This window comes from Pollachius pollachius, assembly GCF_949987615.1.
Source record: "Pollachius pollachius genome assembly, chromosome: 11".
NCBI lineage: Eukaryota > Metazoa > Chordata > Actinopteri > Gadiformes > Gadidae > Pollachius > Pollachius pollachius.
In genome coordinates this window covers 23004423-23016762 of record NC_136944.1, presented here as the reverse complement: position 1 = coordinate 23016762, position 12340 = coordinate 23004423, and the positions used below count along the sequence as shown (strand labels likewise).

The window sequence follows — 12340 nt, the reverse complement described above, 5'->3', positions numbered from 1 at the left end:
GGACACTGGGTTACAGCGGCCCTCACAACCCACCCCTTTCAAGTGTATATTGTATATAGTTCTCTGCAAACCTATGGTGGCATCATGCCTTCAGTGTGTATATTGTATATAGTTCTCTGAAAACCTATGGTGGCATCATGCCTTCAGTGTGTATATTGTATATAGTTCTCTGCAAACCTATGGTGGCATCATGCCTTCAGTGTGTCTTAAACAACCACACATAAAAGGTTGCACATATTATATTGACATTTTATCGTATTTGTATAAATGCATACTTGACTGAAGATAGATTTATGAGTGAAGTTACCAACACAATAGGTTGGCCGTAACTCACCCATTTTAGAATCACATTCTCTCTCGTGTATAATTCCCAATTATTATTGATGTATTTGCACTTTTAATCTTGCTGAATTCTACAAGGCATATCAATTAAGTTAAAACTTAGTTCACCGGCTCCATTCGTCTTTGTAAGGAAATTTTCTCTTTTGTCTTTATTATTTTGTCAGAATGCACCAGAATGCTTAGCTTGATTGTGAAAATCAAAAAAAAATCTTCGGGGAAAGGATGCCCCCAGTCCCCCTACAGGGGGCTTGGTTTACAAACTTTTAGCCCCCTCTAAAGTAAAATTCACCAGCCGCCGCTGGAGTCGATGTATTCTGCTGTGGTCAGACCGATATAATCCTTATACCTACACAGAGAATCGTCTTCCCCATAGCTCTCTTTTGATCTGGATCATACAGCACCTAAATGTGTTGTGTAGAGCATTAACCGCAACAAACCTAATGTGCACTCGAGAATATAAAATAATCCACGACGAACATGGACTTTGGAGTTTCTGCTTGTAGTTCCACAGATGAACACAAGGTGGCACTGCGGCGAAGGTCAATGAAGGATCAATCAATGATTGACTGAACGTCATAAAACTTAATCAAGAATAGTTTTATTTTGGGTCATGCTGTTCCTTAAAACGAATTAAAACTAATTACTACTTAACGTAAATTGAGTTCCAATTTTCTTTTTCTATGAATATACTAATATTGTCTTCACCTGTAAAAAAGAAAGTTTATATGTGCCATATATCACCAAGGCTTGTTTATTATACAATTATAAAATATTTACAAAAACCATCAGCATTTTGTCTATGGCCTATAGACTTTATTTGACCAAAGCCTTGTGTGTTTCCTAAAGCAGACAGAAACCGAGGCAATCAAATCCATTATTTTGTTGGCTTTAATTTTGCCACACTCAAAATGTACATTAATAGGGTAACATAATTGAAGAGCAAGTGTATCAATGATCAATGGTTGTTCAGGGAAGACAACAGTTACAAATCACACACACTAAAGGTAAGAAAAGACAGGTGGGTGTCTACTTCAAAGTAGTTTTGCACGCAAACCTGTCCTACCTTGGATTCAAGCAAAGAAAGTCAGGGTTAGAACTGTAGTGTTCTTCTGCATCAAGAACCAGAAACCTGATGAATCAACAGCTCTTGACTCATCATGGGTTGTGTTGCAACACAGAATATACCGATATCAAAACGCACACAAAACACTGCTTCTTCAGATACTATAAGGTTTCTGAATATGTTTCAATCTCATGAGATTTAGGATGAGAGATTTCTCCCTGTTGGTCCAACAATTACATACAAATGCACTTCTTATGACAAATGTACTTATTGTAACAAATGCACTTATTGTAAGTCGCTTTGGATAAAAGCGTCTGCTAAATGTAAATGTAAATGCAAGAGAGAGCATTATAATTTATTTCTGAATGAGCTCTGAAGAACATTTTCCCTACTCTCAAATTGCTTCATGCCAGTACCCACAGAGTCATGGATTCTTGTCCAACAGTCCACTTCTGAGCGCAGAAGGGCCGCCCTGGCTCTGATGAACTCTGAGGCTTCAGTCTGTCCTCCTCTGGACAAACTGATGCTTTCTTTGTAGATGGTGTAGATGTCCAGACCAATGAAAAGGACATTCAACCCAATACCAACCGCCATCTGGGTCACAGCCCGGGTTCCGTTTGCTGCTTGCTCTGCTATTCCAGGAATTCTTGCAGCCAATCTAGCTTTATGAATTGAACGAGCACTGAAGCCAATTCCACTAACTGCAGAAACCACTCCCGCAGCTCCTTTAGCACTATCCAAATGATCCTTTCCAAATGTCTCTTCCCTCTGGTTGATGACCTCATCCAGGCACGCCTGGATTCTCTTCACATCCTCCATGAAGCACTGGAGGCCTCCGTTGGCTCTCTTCGATTGTACTTCATTGACCGCTATCTCCGTTACTGTGGTGACTGCATAGTTTACTCCACTGGTGATCCCCAGACCTACCCCTCCCACGGTCAGACCCAAAGACAGCCCAGCTGTCACCGGGACTAGAGCCAGACCTGCTAGGGTCATGACCCCGCCAAGGACCCCCACCGAGCTCCCAGTCACCCTGGAGATCTTAGAGCCCTTCTTCATCCGGTCCAGCTGGGCGGCACAGCCCTCCATCTCATCGAGGAACTGGAGCATTCTGGGACGACAGTCGCTGAACTGGTCGACGAAGCCCGACACCGACTTATCCTGGAATAGGAACACCAGTCTGAAGTCCTGGTCCCTCCTGAACGACAGAATGGAAAAGATGAATATACGTTATTAACCCTTGGAGATATTCCTGATGATTTTAAATACGAACAAACCTTTCCATTTGTATTGGTTAGAATTGATTCATTTATAACAAAACAGCCATCAAATCTCTACAGCTAGCTTAAGTTTCAATAAGTGCCCTTGGTACCTTACCATGAAACAACTAAGCCTTTGTGAATAACAACATATTAAGTCTACTTCCAGGTTAGTCAGATCTCATGGGGATGGTTCTGAATGTCAATGATATTTATAAATGTGAATGATGTGAATGAATGAGCTTCTGGGGGACGACTGCACAGAGCCTGGGCCGGCCAGAAGACACCCAAAGGCACCGTTATAACTAGTAAGCTGTTCCTAATGATTGGTCGAAACAAATATGAAGTGATATTAAATAAAACGGCCCGTTTGCACTTAATCTGAGTAAGAGAAAGTATTTTGGTATTTGTGTTTGAACTACCGATCTAAACCCTGATTTGTGGGACCACGAGGACGACTGGGAGCCGGGTCCCGGAGTGATGCTCCTGCTCACCTGAGACTGGAGAGGGCTTCGACGTGGGCCAGGGTATTCTGCAGGTCCTCCTCCGTGAGATCCTCCGCAAACTCAACCAAAGGCTGGCGGCGTCTTTTGTGCCCGAAGCCGACAGTAAAGCTGGGAATTCAAATCAAATCAATTACATTTTATTTGTGTAGCCCTTAAGCACATGTCCAGTCTCAAAGGTCTTAACAGGCCATATATATGACCCCCCCCCCTGACCCTAGCCCCCCAGAGGGCAAGAAAAAACTCCCTTAATCAGAAAGGAAGAAATCTTGAGAAGGAACGCAGAAGGAGGGATCCCTCCTCCTTCCAGGGATGGTCAGGAGGGCAATCGGTGCCGTTATTGATACATACATACATACATACATACATACATACATACATACATACATACATACATACATACAAAACATTTTAAATGACATGGTTCAGTTCAATAATACTGTGGAATACTGTGTGGGAATTGTGAATGAATCGATCAATACATCTCGAGTCGCGGTCCCAAACAGCCTACCTTGCATCCATCGTCTTACAGATATTCTCAGTGGTGCGGATGTATTTGTCCAACTCAGCCTCAAAAATGGCCACGTTGTGGAGGCTGGGCGTGAAGAAGACCTCAGCATCTCTCTTGAAGCACAGGAGGAGAGGACAGACCAGCCGGGCAGCTGAGATGATGTCCTCCACACTCTCCAGGCTGAACCCCAAAGACAGCTTCACCACCTCTTCTCCGCCCGTGAACACCTGCAGAGAAGTTACTGCGAGCTTCTCCACAGCATCCAGGAAGCAGGTGAGCATCTCCACTCCTTCCAGAGTGTTCTTCAGCACAGTAGCCAGCTCTTTCTCCAGCTCCTCGCTTTTATTGCCTGAACTCTTGGTGCGAAGGTATTCCCCAAATTGTTTGCGTTTTTCTGTAGACTTTAACACCTGGAGTAACCCACGGTTCAGTCGGCTGGCCCTCTTCTCGATGTCCCCCATCAGCTCCAGCTCTGTCTTCCTCTGGAGCCTCCATTTAAAGTTTGTGTTACAGAATGAGGTCACTGTGTCAAAGTAGTCCAGAGTGTCGGAGACGTATGACTGCAACATCTCCACCGCGTTTGGTCTGAGGATAAACAACTAGATTAACATTTGGTAACAATCACCGCTTACAGGACGTTGATTATTTCCTTCAATTCCACCTGTTAGACCACCATACAGGCAGGGCACAGAATGAGTGGAGGAATGACCAAAATAATCAGACCTGTTATAGTCAATACTCGAGATGAGGGGGGATGGCATCCCCGTTTGAAATATAGATGGTCAAAATCATCCCCCTTCTTAAACAGATATTTTATCAATGAATGTGGAAATAAACCACTATTACCACTATTTCAACATTTTGTTTTTTTCATATTGAATGGGCTAAAATACTGTGGACGAGGGGAACGTGCATATATAATGAGTCTGACACGACAATTTGTTTTAAATTGACGTAACGTCAGTCTGCATGTTCACCACACATGTGCTAGTTGTTTATATACAAACTTAAAACAAGTTCTAGAGTAGTCTGCAGAATACAGAGCCTGTGTAACATAGTATAGAATGCTATAAACTCTACGTGGACGGTTTTCCCACCCCTAATGTTTATGTCAAGTCTTGGCTTCAAAGCCATTGCTTGGCTAATGATTTCAAAGCAAGATTATGAAACTCTTTGGAAGCTACTATGAGATATGGGAGAAAGGGGTTGGCAGCATGACAGCATTGAACAAACTGGTTATTCTTATTCTTATAGTTATTCTTTTTGCTTTCTATTTTTTGTCTTGTTTTGCCACCTCAAGTTTAAGAAATGTCAGGTGGTGCTATGTATTTGTATTATTTGTATTATACGTATTATTTTCGGATTTTGTAAATGGTACATTTGTTTAATCCATTTGTTCGCGCACTTGAATTAAAATGGACTTGACTTGAGAGGATTCATGTTCATTTACGATGTTTGGTGAGGTTTTGTTTCAACATGTAATAGCTTAATTCCCAATCGATTTATAGGTATCATGAGTATAAAATTGCACTTGCATTCAGTAGGAAAATTTGTCCTCTATATTTCCCCTAACTATGAAGGAGCAGTTGTAGTCAGGCCAGCCTGGGGACCAACTCCAATTCTGAGGTGCCTTGGTCAAGATCAATGACAGGAGTATCCGACACGTAAATTATATATCAATAGCATGCATGTTGTTTTTTGAGTAATAGAATATAATGATTATCTTTGTGCTTAAACAATCAAAAGGGTACACGGTTTGTCTCCCACCATATGCGCCGTCATCAGCACAAATTATCTGTCCACTACTGAGCTGGTAGTGACAAACTCCGACACTTCGTTATTGGTTGGACAGACTCCGACAGTTCGTGATCCTCTCCTAGCTTGGGGATGGCTGCCCTGGGCCAGGCTACTGGTGCAGGCGCTAGGCCCGGTGCAGGTGCATGTGGAGGTGCTGTTGCCGGTGCCGGTGCCGGTGCCGGATCAGGAGCTGGTTCAGCTGCCTCTGGGCACCCCTCTAGCACTGCTCCTCCTGGAACGCCTCTCAACAGCCTCCGCTCAATCGTCGTCGCTGTCCACCGATTCCTCGTCCTCCCCCTCATCTCTCCAGCCTCTCAGATGGCGTCACATTCCCACCACTGGTTCCAGATGTGAGGGACCGACGTGGTCACCACGAGTATTTGGGATACGGACTCACTGGACTGGAGTGTGGGCAAAAACGAGGGGCAAATCCTTTTGGCAAAAAATAGTGAAGTTTTATTTACTTCAAAAAACAGTCCAAAAATAAATAAACCAAAATAAATCCCTTGTTCCGAAATACAAATTAATGTCTCAAAAAGAATAGCTGTTAGCGATTTAGCAGCTTAGCATACCCTGACTTAGCGTAGCATAACATGTGGTTCCTAGTACTGGCCATCACCTACCTCGGGCCACCCCGACACAGAATGACAGGAGATGGGGGGATGGGGCGGGCCTTCTTGGAGGGGGCTCTCGTGAGGGTTCTGCTTCGCGGGGTTTGTTGTGGTTACCGGTCTTGTTGTGGTTACCAGAGGCGTAGGGGTTGCCACGGCCGGACCTGGACCGGCCTAGGCCCGCCTACTTGGCAGTCTTGCCCGTCCAATCAGAGGGCTTCCTTCGTTTACTTTCACCGTCTAAAAGCGCACAAGTCAGCACTCAGCTGAGAGCTCAAAAATCAGTCAAATCGCAGTAAGCCGGCAGCTCCTGAATGTTGCTGTGAGAGCCCTCCCACTATGGAGCGAAGCCTATTTTTATTTACCATGACGAGATTAATGTCAAAATGTCTACTTAGATCTCGGAATTTCGAGAATAAAGTTGAAAAACCATGAAATATCATGTTGAGATAAATCTCGACATTTCAAGGATAAAGACAACATGTCGACATTAATCTCGATATTTCGAAAATAAAGTTGAAATATCAGCTAACCGAAATAGCTGGAAATGGGCAGAGTCACGGATATCGGTGGTTACACTTGTGTGTAATACAGAGAGGCTACGTTGTATCGCAAGATACAATTCGTACCGGAAGTTTATTAAAAAATAATGTTTTCCGAGTCTGTGCCTTACCGGAAGGCCCACGCTTCCAGGAAGTCCACACAAGTCAAGTCAAGAGGCGCCAATTTTATTTTAAACAGCCAAGTATCAAGAGGGGTGATTGTTATTTTAAATGTGTTGGCGCCTCTATTATATTATTTACGGTAGCCGGTAATTGACTTGTGTGGACTTCCTGGAAACATGGACTTGGAAAACAAGTCCACTTAATCTGAAACAGTGACTCCACTGTTTCAGATTTAATTCAACACTGTGATTTAAACAATACCACGTCATTTGTATTTCAGCTATTTGTTCTACTGGCTTTACCTTGCATAAATTCAGTACCAGGTACATGCAACTCAGGGTACGATGGTGGTAACCTCAGTAACATGCCCTCCTCCTTCCTAATACTCTCTCTCTCTTTAAGAACCCTATCCCTTGTGTCAACTCATGCTCAGGATGGCATGGGCCGGCCTGACCCGGCGAAATAGAAAGCTTTTTAATGAAAACACTTGCAGACACTGAAGAGACTCTGTATTCCAAATGACCAGTGGCCATAAGACTCTCATCATAAGATCTCATGAGACGATCACTTTGTTTACTTGGCAGCGGCATATGAAACCCTCAGCAGCCTTATCCTGTCACAGCTAGGGTTCATTGCAGGTCATACTGCATCCTATTTCTCTTCACGTGGGTACCAGAACATTCTCAGAAATCCATGAACTGAAAGCCTCCTTCCACCCCAACCATTTGACAAATACCATATTATTTGGTATTCGTTCGCGTCACCTTGGGTAGTCGTGTCACCTACATCTTATCTGAACACAATCGTAGTCTCAGGATCTTAGTTTTGTTTTGTAGAGCTGGCTAAATAGCCTTATCTCATGAATGTGAACCATGTCCTAGTTCATCCACATAACGCCTCTCAGAATGTCTGGTAGACATCAGCACTTGGACAACTGCCCATCATCTGAAGCTTAACCTCGACAAGACTGAGCTCCTCCTTGTGTGGGAAAGACTGCCCTCACATCGAATCTTATCCAACAAATGCGGAAATACTTAGCTGTATAATTATTTCCCTCCGTCAGTCTACAGTTTCTCTGGGATACGTTCTCCTTTGAGAATATCTCAAAGTTTTGTTGACATCGTTAGCCCACTTGAATGGTAAACAGCGAACCCAGGCGTATTCTGAAAACACATTGATACTCAACAGAAAACACAGACCATCATTTTAGGGTGAAAACATCATATCAACTAGATCAGCCTGGAACTGCTTATCGATAGCTCTAACCACTGCTCTAGTTATCTGACCAGGCCTGGAATCTCGTGATTTTAGGGGCAAGGCCACTTGTCCCACAGCGTGGCAATTTTTTTGAGGGCACAAAGGCCACAAAAAACATGATTTTGTCACATGAACACCTTTTTAATAAACAGTGTAACACTTCTAGAGAAGTTGTTCATCATTTTGCAGTTTTTATCTACATCTTGAAGAGCCCTTTTGTGATAATTCTCCCCTTATTTTTCAAAAGAAAAAAAAGTTTACTGAAGTTTTGAATTTTGCAAATGTTAAAACTGTATTATTGTCTATAAATTAGAATTTGCCATAAGTAATATATCTTTTTAAATGACACATTATAATTACGATTATTTAAAAATGACAATAACCCTCCCTCTGCCTTCATGGGGGTCGCCAGTGTTGCCAGATTGGGCGGGAAATCTCGCCCAATCTGGCAACACTGGCGGAGGCGTCACTTACTAAGCAGATTGCTGCAAAACGCTCCGCTGCGCTGAAACTTCAGAAATGCTTGAGAAAATGTTACTTGTGTGAACCCTACCACATTAATTGGTCAAAAAAGAGCTGAGCTACTCAAAAGTTATTTGATTCAGGAAAAAGCTATTTGTTGATTTTTCGAACGGTTGCATTTATTGTCAGGTTGTCTTTGGGATCGCTGTGCTGTACGGATCGGTTAGCCCGTCAATGAGAGCTCTTTAATGCTTGCATCTTTATTGGTCAAACTAATGCTACTGTTGTGTTGACCACAACAGTAGCGGACTTGACAGGAGAGGGCAGATAGGCAGGGGGAAAGAAAAAACATAACGGGCAGGCCAGGGGATTTTCAGAAGGGCATCACGGCCAGATAGCGGGGCAACGACGGCCAAATTCCTGCCCTGTACCTGACCCTCGCTATGTTTGAGGACCGATCGTAGTTCGGTCGATTGATAATTAGCTGTAGTGTTTTGCACATCCTCGGCTTATTGAGTCTGATGTGCCCTGTGACTACGGTCTTTATGACTTAGGTCTCTGTGACTTAGGTCTCTGTGACTGAGGTCTTTCTGAGTAACGTCTTTCTGGCTACGGTCTCTGTGACTACAACCTTTATGACTTAGGTTTTTGTCACTTAGGTCTTTGCGACTCTGGTCTTTACGACTACTTTCTTTGTGACTACGGTCTTTGTGAATTGGGTATTTGTGACCTTGGTCTTTGTGACTAGTATTTATGACTTAGGTCTTTGTGACTGGGATCTGTCACATATGTACGTGAATGGCAGTACTGAGTTAAGCGGGGCAACGACGGCCAAATTCCTGCCCTGTACCTGACCCTCGCTATGTTGGAGGACCGATCGTAGTTCGGTCGATTGATAATTAGCTGTAGTGTTTTGCACATCCTCGGCTTATTGAGTCTGATGTGCCCTGTGACTACGGTCTTTATGACTTAGGTCTCTGTGACTTAGGTCTCTGTGACTGAGGTCTTTCTGAGTAACGTCTTTCTGGCTACGGTCTCTGTGACTTCAACCTTTATGACTTAGGTCTTTGTCACTTAGGTCTTTGCGACTCTGGTCTTTACGACTACTTTCTTTGTGACTACGGTCTTTGTGAATTGGGTATTTGTGACCTTGGTCTTTGTGACTAGTATTTATGACTTAGGTCTTTGTGACTGGGATCTGTCACATATGTACGTGAATGGCAGTACTGAGTTAAGGTTTTTACGACTGTTTTATGACAGCGCTATGATTTATGGCAGTTAACTGCTTTACAACGTAACCCGCACATGTGTAGATCCGGAAAAGTTACCGCTGTTGTATGTGTGTTGTATGCCAGCAAATAAAGATCTGTTATAAAAGAAAAATCGACCCTCAATTATTCTACAGGGTATATATATATATACCATACTACCCACCAGCCTTCAAGGCGAGGCTTGTGTCAGACAGGCGAGGGTTCGGCGACACTGTTCATAGGGAGTCTCACTATTCAGAACCCTTTTCCTAAGGTGGTATACGAAAGACCTGGACGCTGACTGACATCACAGTACCTCGCTTCTTTCCGTCTTCCTTAACTAGAAACGTATCTTCTCAAAAAATGGAATCTCAGCATTTAACCTCTGATCAATCAGACCTTTAAACAAGACCCATTATCTTAAGGCTGTGACTAAGGAATCAACTAACAGCTCAACTCCCCATCATAAGGATACTGCCAGAAGTAACCCTACAAATACAGCCCCTACAGAGACCCTTTCTGAGGGGGTGATCTAGGGACCTGCTATCCCTCTCCCTATTGGAACTTTCTCAGTAATTTGTATCTCTAAAAGACAGGCCAGAACCACAGAGCGTTGTGGTTAGTGAACAACAGAGCGGTATGGTTAGTGAAACACAGAGCGGTTTGGTTAGTGAACCACAGAACGGTATGGTTAGTGAACCACAGAGCGGTATGGTTAGGGAAACACAGAGCGGTTTGGTTAGTGAACCACAGAGCGGTATGGTTAGTGAACCACAGAGCGGTATGGTTAGTGAACCACAGAGCGGTTTGGTTAGTGAACCACAGAGCGGTTTGGTTAGTGAACCACAGAGCGGTATGGTTAGTGAACCACAGAGCAGTTTGGTAAGTGAACCACAGAGCGGTTTGGTTAGTGAACCACAGAGCGGTATGGTTGGTAACGGTATGATTAGTGAACCACAGAGCGGTACGGTTAGTGAACCACAGAGCGTTATATGGTTAGTGAACTACAGAGCGGTATGGTTAGTGAACCACAGAGCGGTATGGTTAGTGAACCACAGAGCGGTATGGTTAGTGAAACACAGAGCGGTTTGGTTAGTGAACCACAGAGCAGTATGGTTAGTGAACCACAAAGCGGTATGGCTAGTGAACCACAGAGCAGTATGGTTAGTGAACCACAGAGCGGTTTGGTTAGTGAACCACAGAGCGGTATGGTTAGTGAACCACAGAGCGGTTTGGTTAGTGAACCACAGAGCGGTTTGGTTAGTGAACCAGAGAGCGGTATGGTTAGTGAACCACAGAGCGGTATGGTTAGTGAACCACAGAGCGGTATGGTTAGTGAACCACAGAGCAGTTTGGTTAGTGAACCACAGAGCGGTTTGGTTAGTGAACCACAGAGCGGTATGGTTGGTAACGGTATGATTAGTGAACCACAGAGCGGTATGGTTAGTGAACCACAGAGCGTTATATGGTTAGTGAACTACAGAGCGGTATGGTTAGTGAACCACAGAGCGGTATGGTTAGTGAACCACAGAGCGGTATGGTTAGTGAAACACAGAGCGGTTTGGTTAGTGAACCACAGAGCAGTATGGTTAGTGAACCACAAAGCGGTATGGCTAGTGAACCACAGAGCGGTATGGTTAGTGAACCACAGAGCGGTTTGGTTAGTGAACCACAGAGCGGTATGGTTAGTGAACCACAGAGCGGTATGGTTAGTGAACCACAGAGCGGTTTGGTTAGTGAACCACAGAGCGGTATGGTTAGTGTGCGCACATCAATCATCCGCAGCCTTCCTCTCCCTTTTACTCTTATTTCCTATATGCTAAATGGTTTGTTAATTTGAAGAGACACTTTACCTGCTGCTTAGCTTTAGTATGGGGCAGGAACAGATCACAGTTTTCCTATCTAATCAGTAAGAACATAGCTTACCTTTGGTCAAGTTGAGTGGCTACTCAGTTCTGTGTGTACCGTGCCGAACGCTGTCCGGCGGCTTAGCAGCTGGCGGCGGTCCCTTTTCTTCAATCCTGTTCGTGGCACCAAATATGCGGTGGAGCATTTGAGAAGTCTGAAGTATGAAAGACAAAGACTTTATTATCACTCATGAACAAGTAAGAACAAAGCCTGAGTTAGTGTGCAAAAGAACAAAAGAACCACTCCCCGGCAGATGCGATACAACCAGAATGTTTTCTATGAGATGGTAGTGATTGACATGGGCGAGCAGCCACATTGTTTTGTATGAGCTGGTGAAAACGAGAAACGAGGAAACAAGATTGTTTTTCAGGGTGTGTCTGAAACATTTCCAACTTCTTGAAGCAGAGTTGTGTTGAAATATGAGGGGGGGTGAGGGTTTCAGTTCGCCATAATATATACAACCACCTGATGCCGCCAATTCCATTCATAAAGCTTTATGGCACGACTATTGTTTTGAACAGTATTACCGATGCATTATTTATCTTTTTTTTGTACTTGATGGAAGTATGTTTTCTTTACCTGCGAGAGTTTTGTATTTTGTTATTACATAATAATGAAAAAATATAATTATAGATACTTTTTTTTTTATATAATTTTTTTTTTTTATAAATTGCTAGTCAAGGAGGGGCCTTATTGTTGTTAAGGCGGCCGC

The 12340-nt window shown here is 43.6% G+C and overlaps 1 protein-coding gene across 9 annotated transcripts; it reads right to left on the bottom strand.

The window, feature by feature from the left end:
* Window positions 1–1077: 1077 nt before the first annotated feature.
* LOC307082925 (uncharacterized protein) lies at window positions 1078–11917 on the bottom strand. Of its 9 annotated transcripts, XM_079746678.1 has the most exons (5): window positions 5446–11917; window positions 5214–5308; window positions 3679–4263; window positions 3159–3278; window positions 1078–2603 (listed from the first exon to the last, which is right to left on the bottom strand). In XM_079746678.1, exons 3-5 carry the CDS (start codon window positions 4245–4247, stop codon window positions 1754–1756), a joined length of 1539 nt encoding a protein of 512 aa, XP_079602804.1. In that variant the 5' UTR covers window positions 4248–4263; window positions 5214–5308; window positions 5446–11917; the 3' UTR covers window positions 1078–1753. The 9 variants fall into 9 exon arrangements, with proteins under 9 accessions (XP_079602804.1, XP_079602799.1, XP_079602800.1 ...); XM_079746673.1 differs by having other exon boundaries at window positions 5214–11917; XM_079746674.1 differs by having other exon boundaries at window positions 3679–5308.
* Between the last annotated feature and the right edge of the window lie 423 nt (window positions 11918–12340).

Bases quoted from the DNA above. Each gene is read 5' to 3' on its own strand.
- LOC307082925 (XM_079746673.1), bottom strand. From the start codon at position 4,247: ATGTTGCAGTCATACGTCTCCGACACTCTGGACTACTTTGACACAGTG. The intron at 3,279-3,678 runs GTAGGCTGTTTG...TTGAATTCCCAG, and splicing joins TGTAAGACGATGGATGCAAG to CTTTACTGTCGGCTTCGGGC. The intron at 2,604-3,158 runs GTGAGCAGGAGC...TCTGTCGTTCAG, and splicing joins GAAGCCCTCTCCAGTCTCAG to GAGGGACCAGGACTTCAGAC.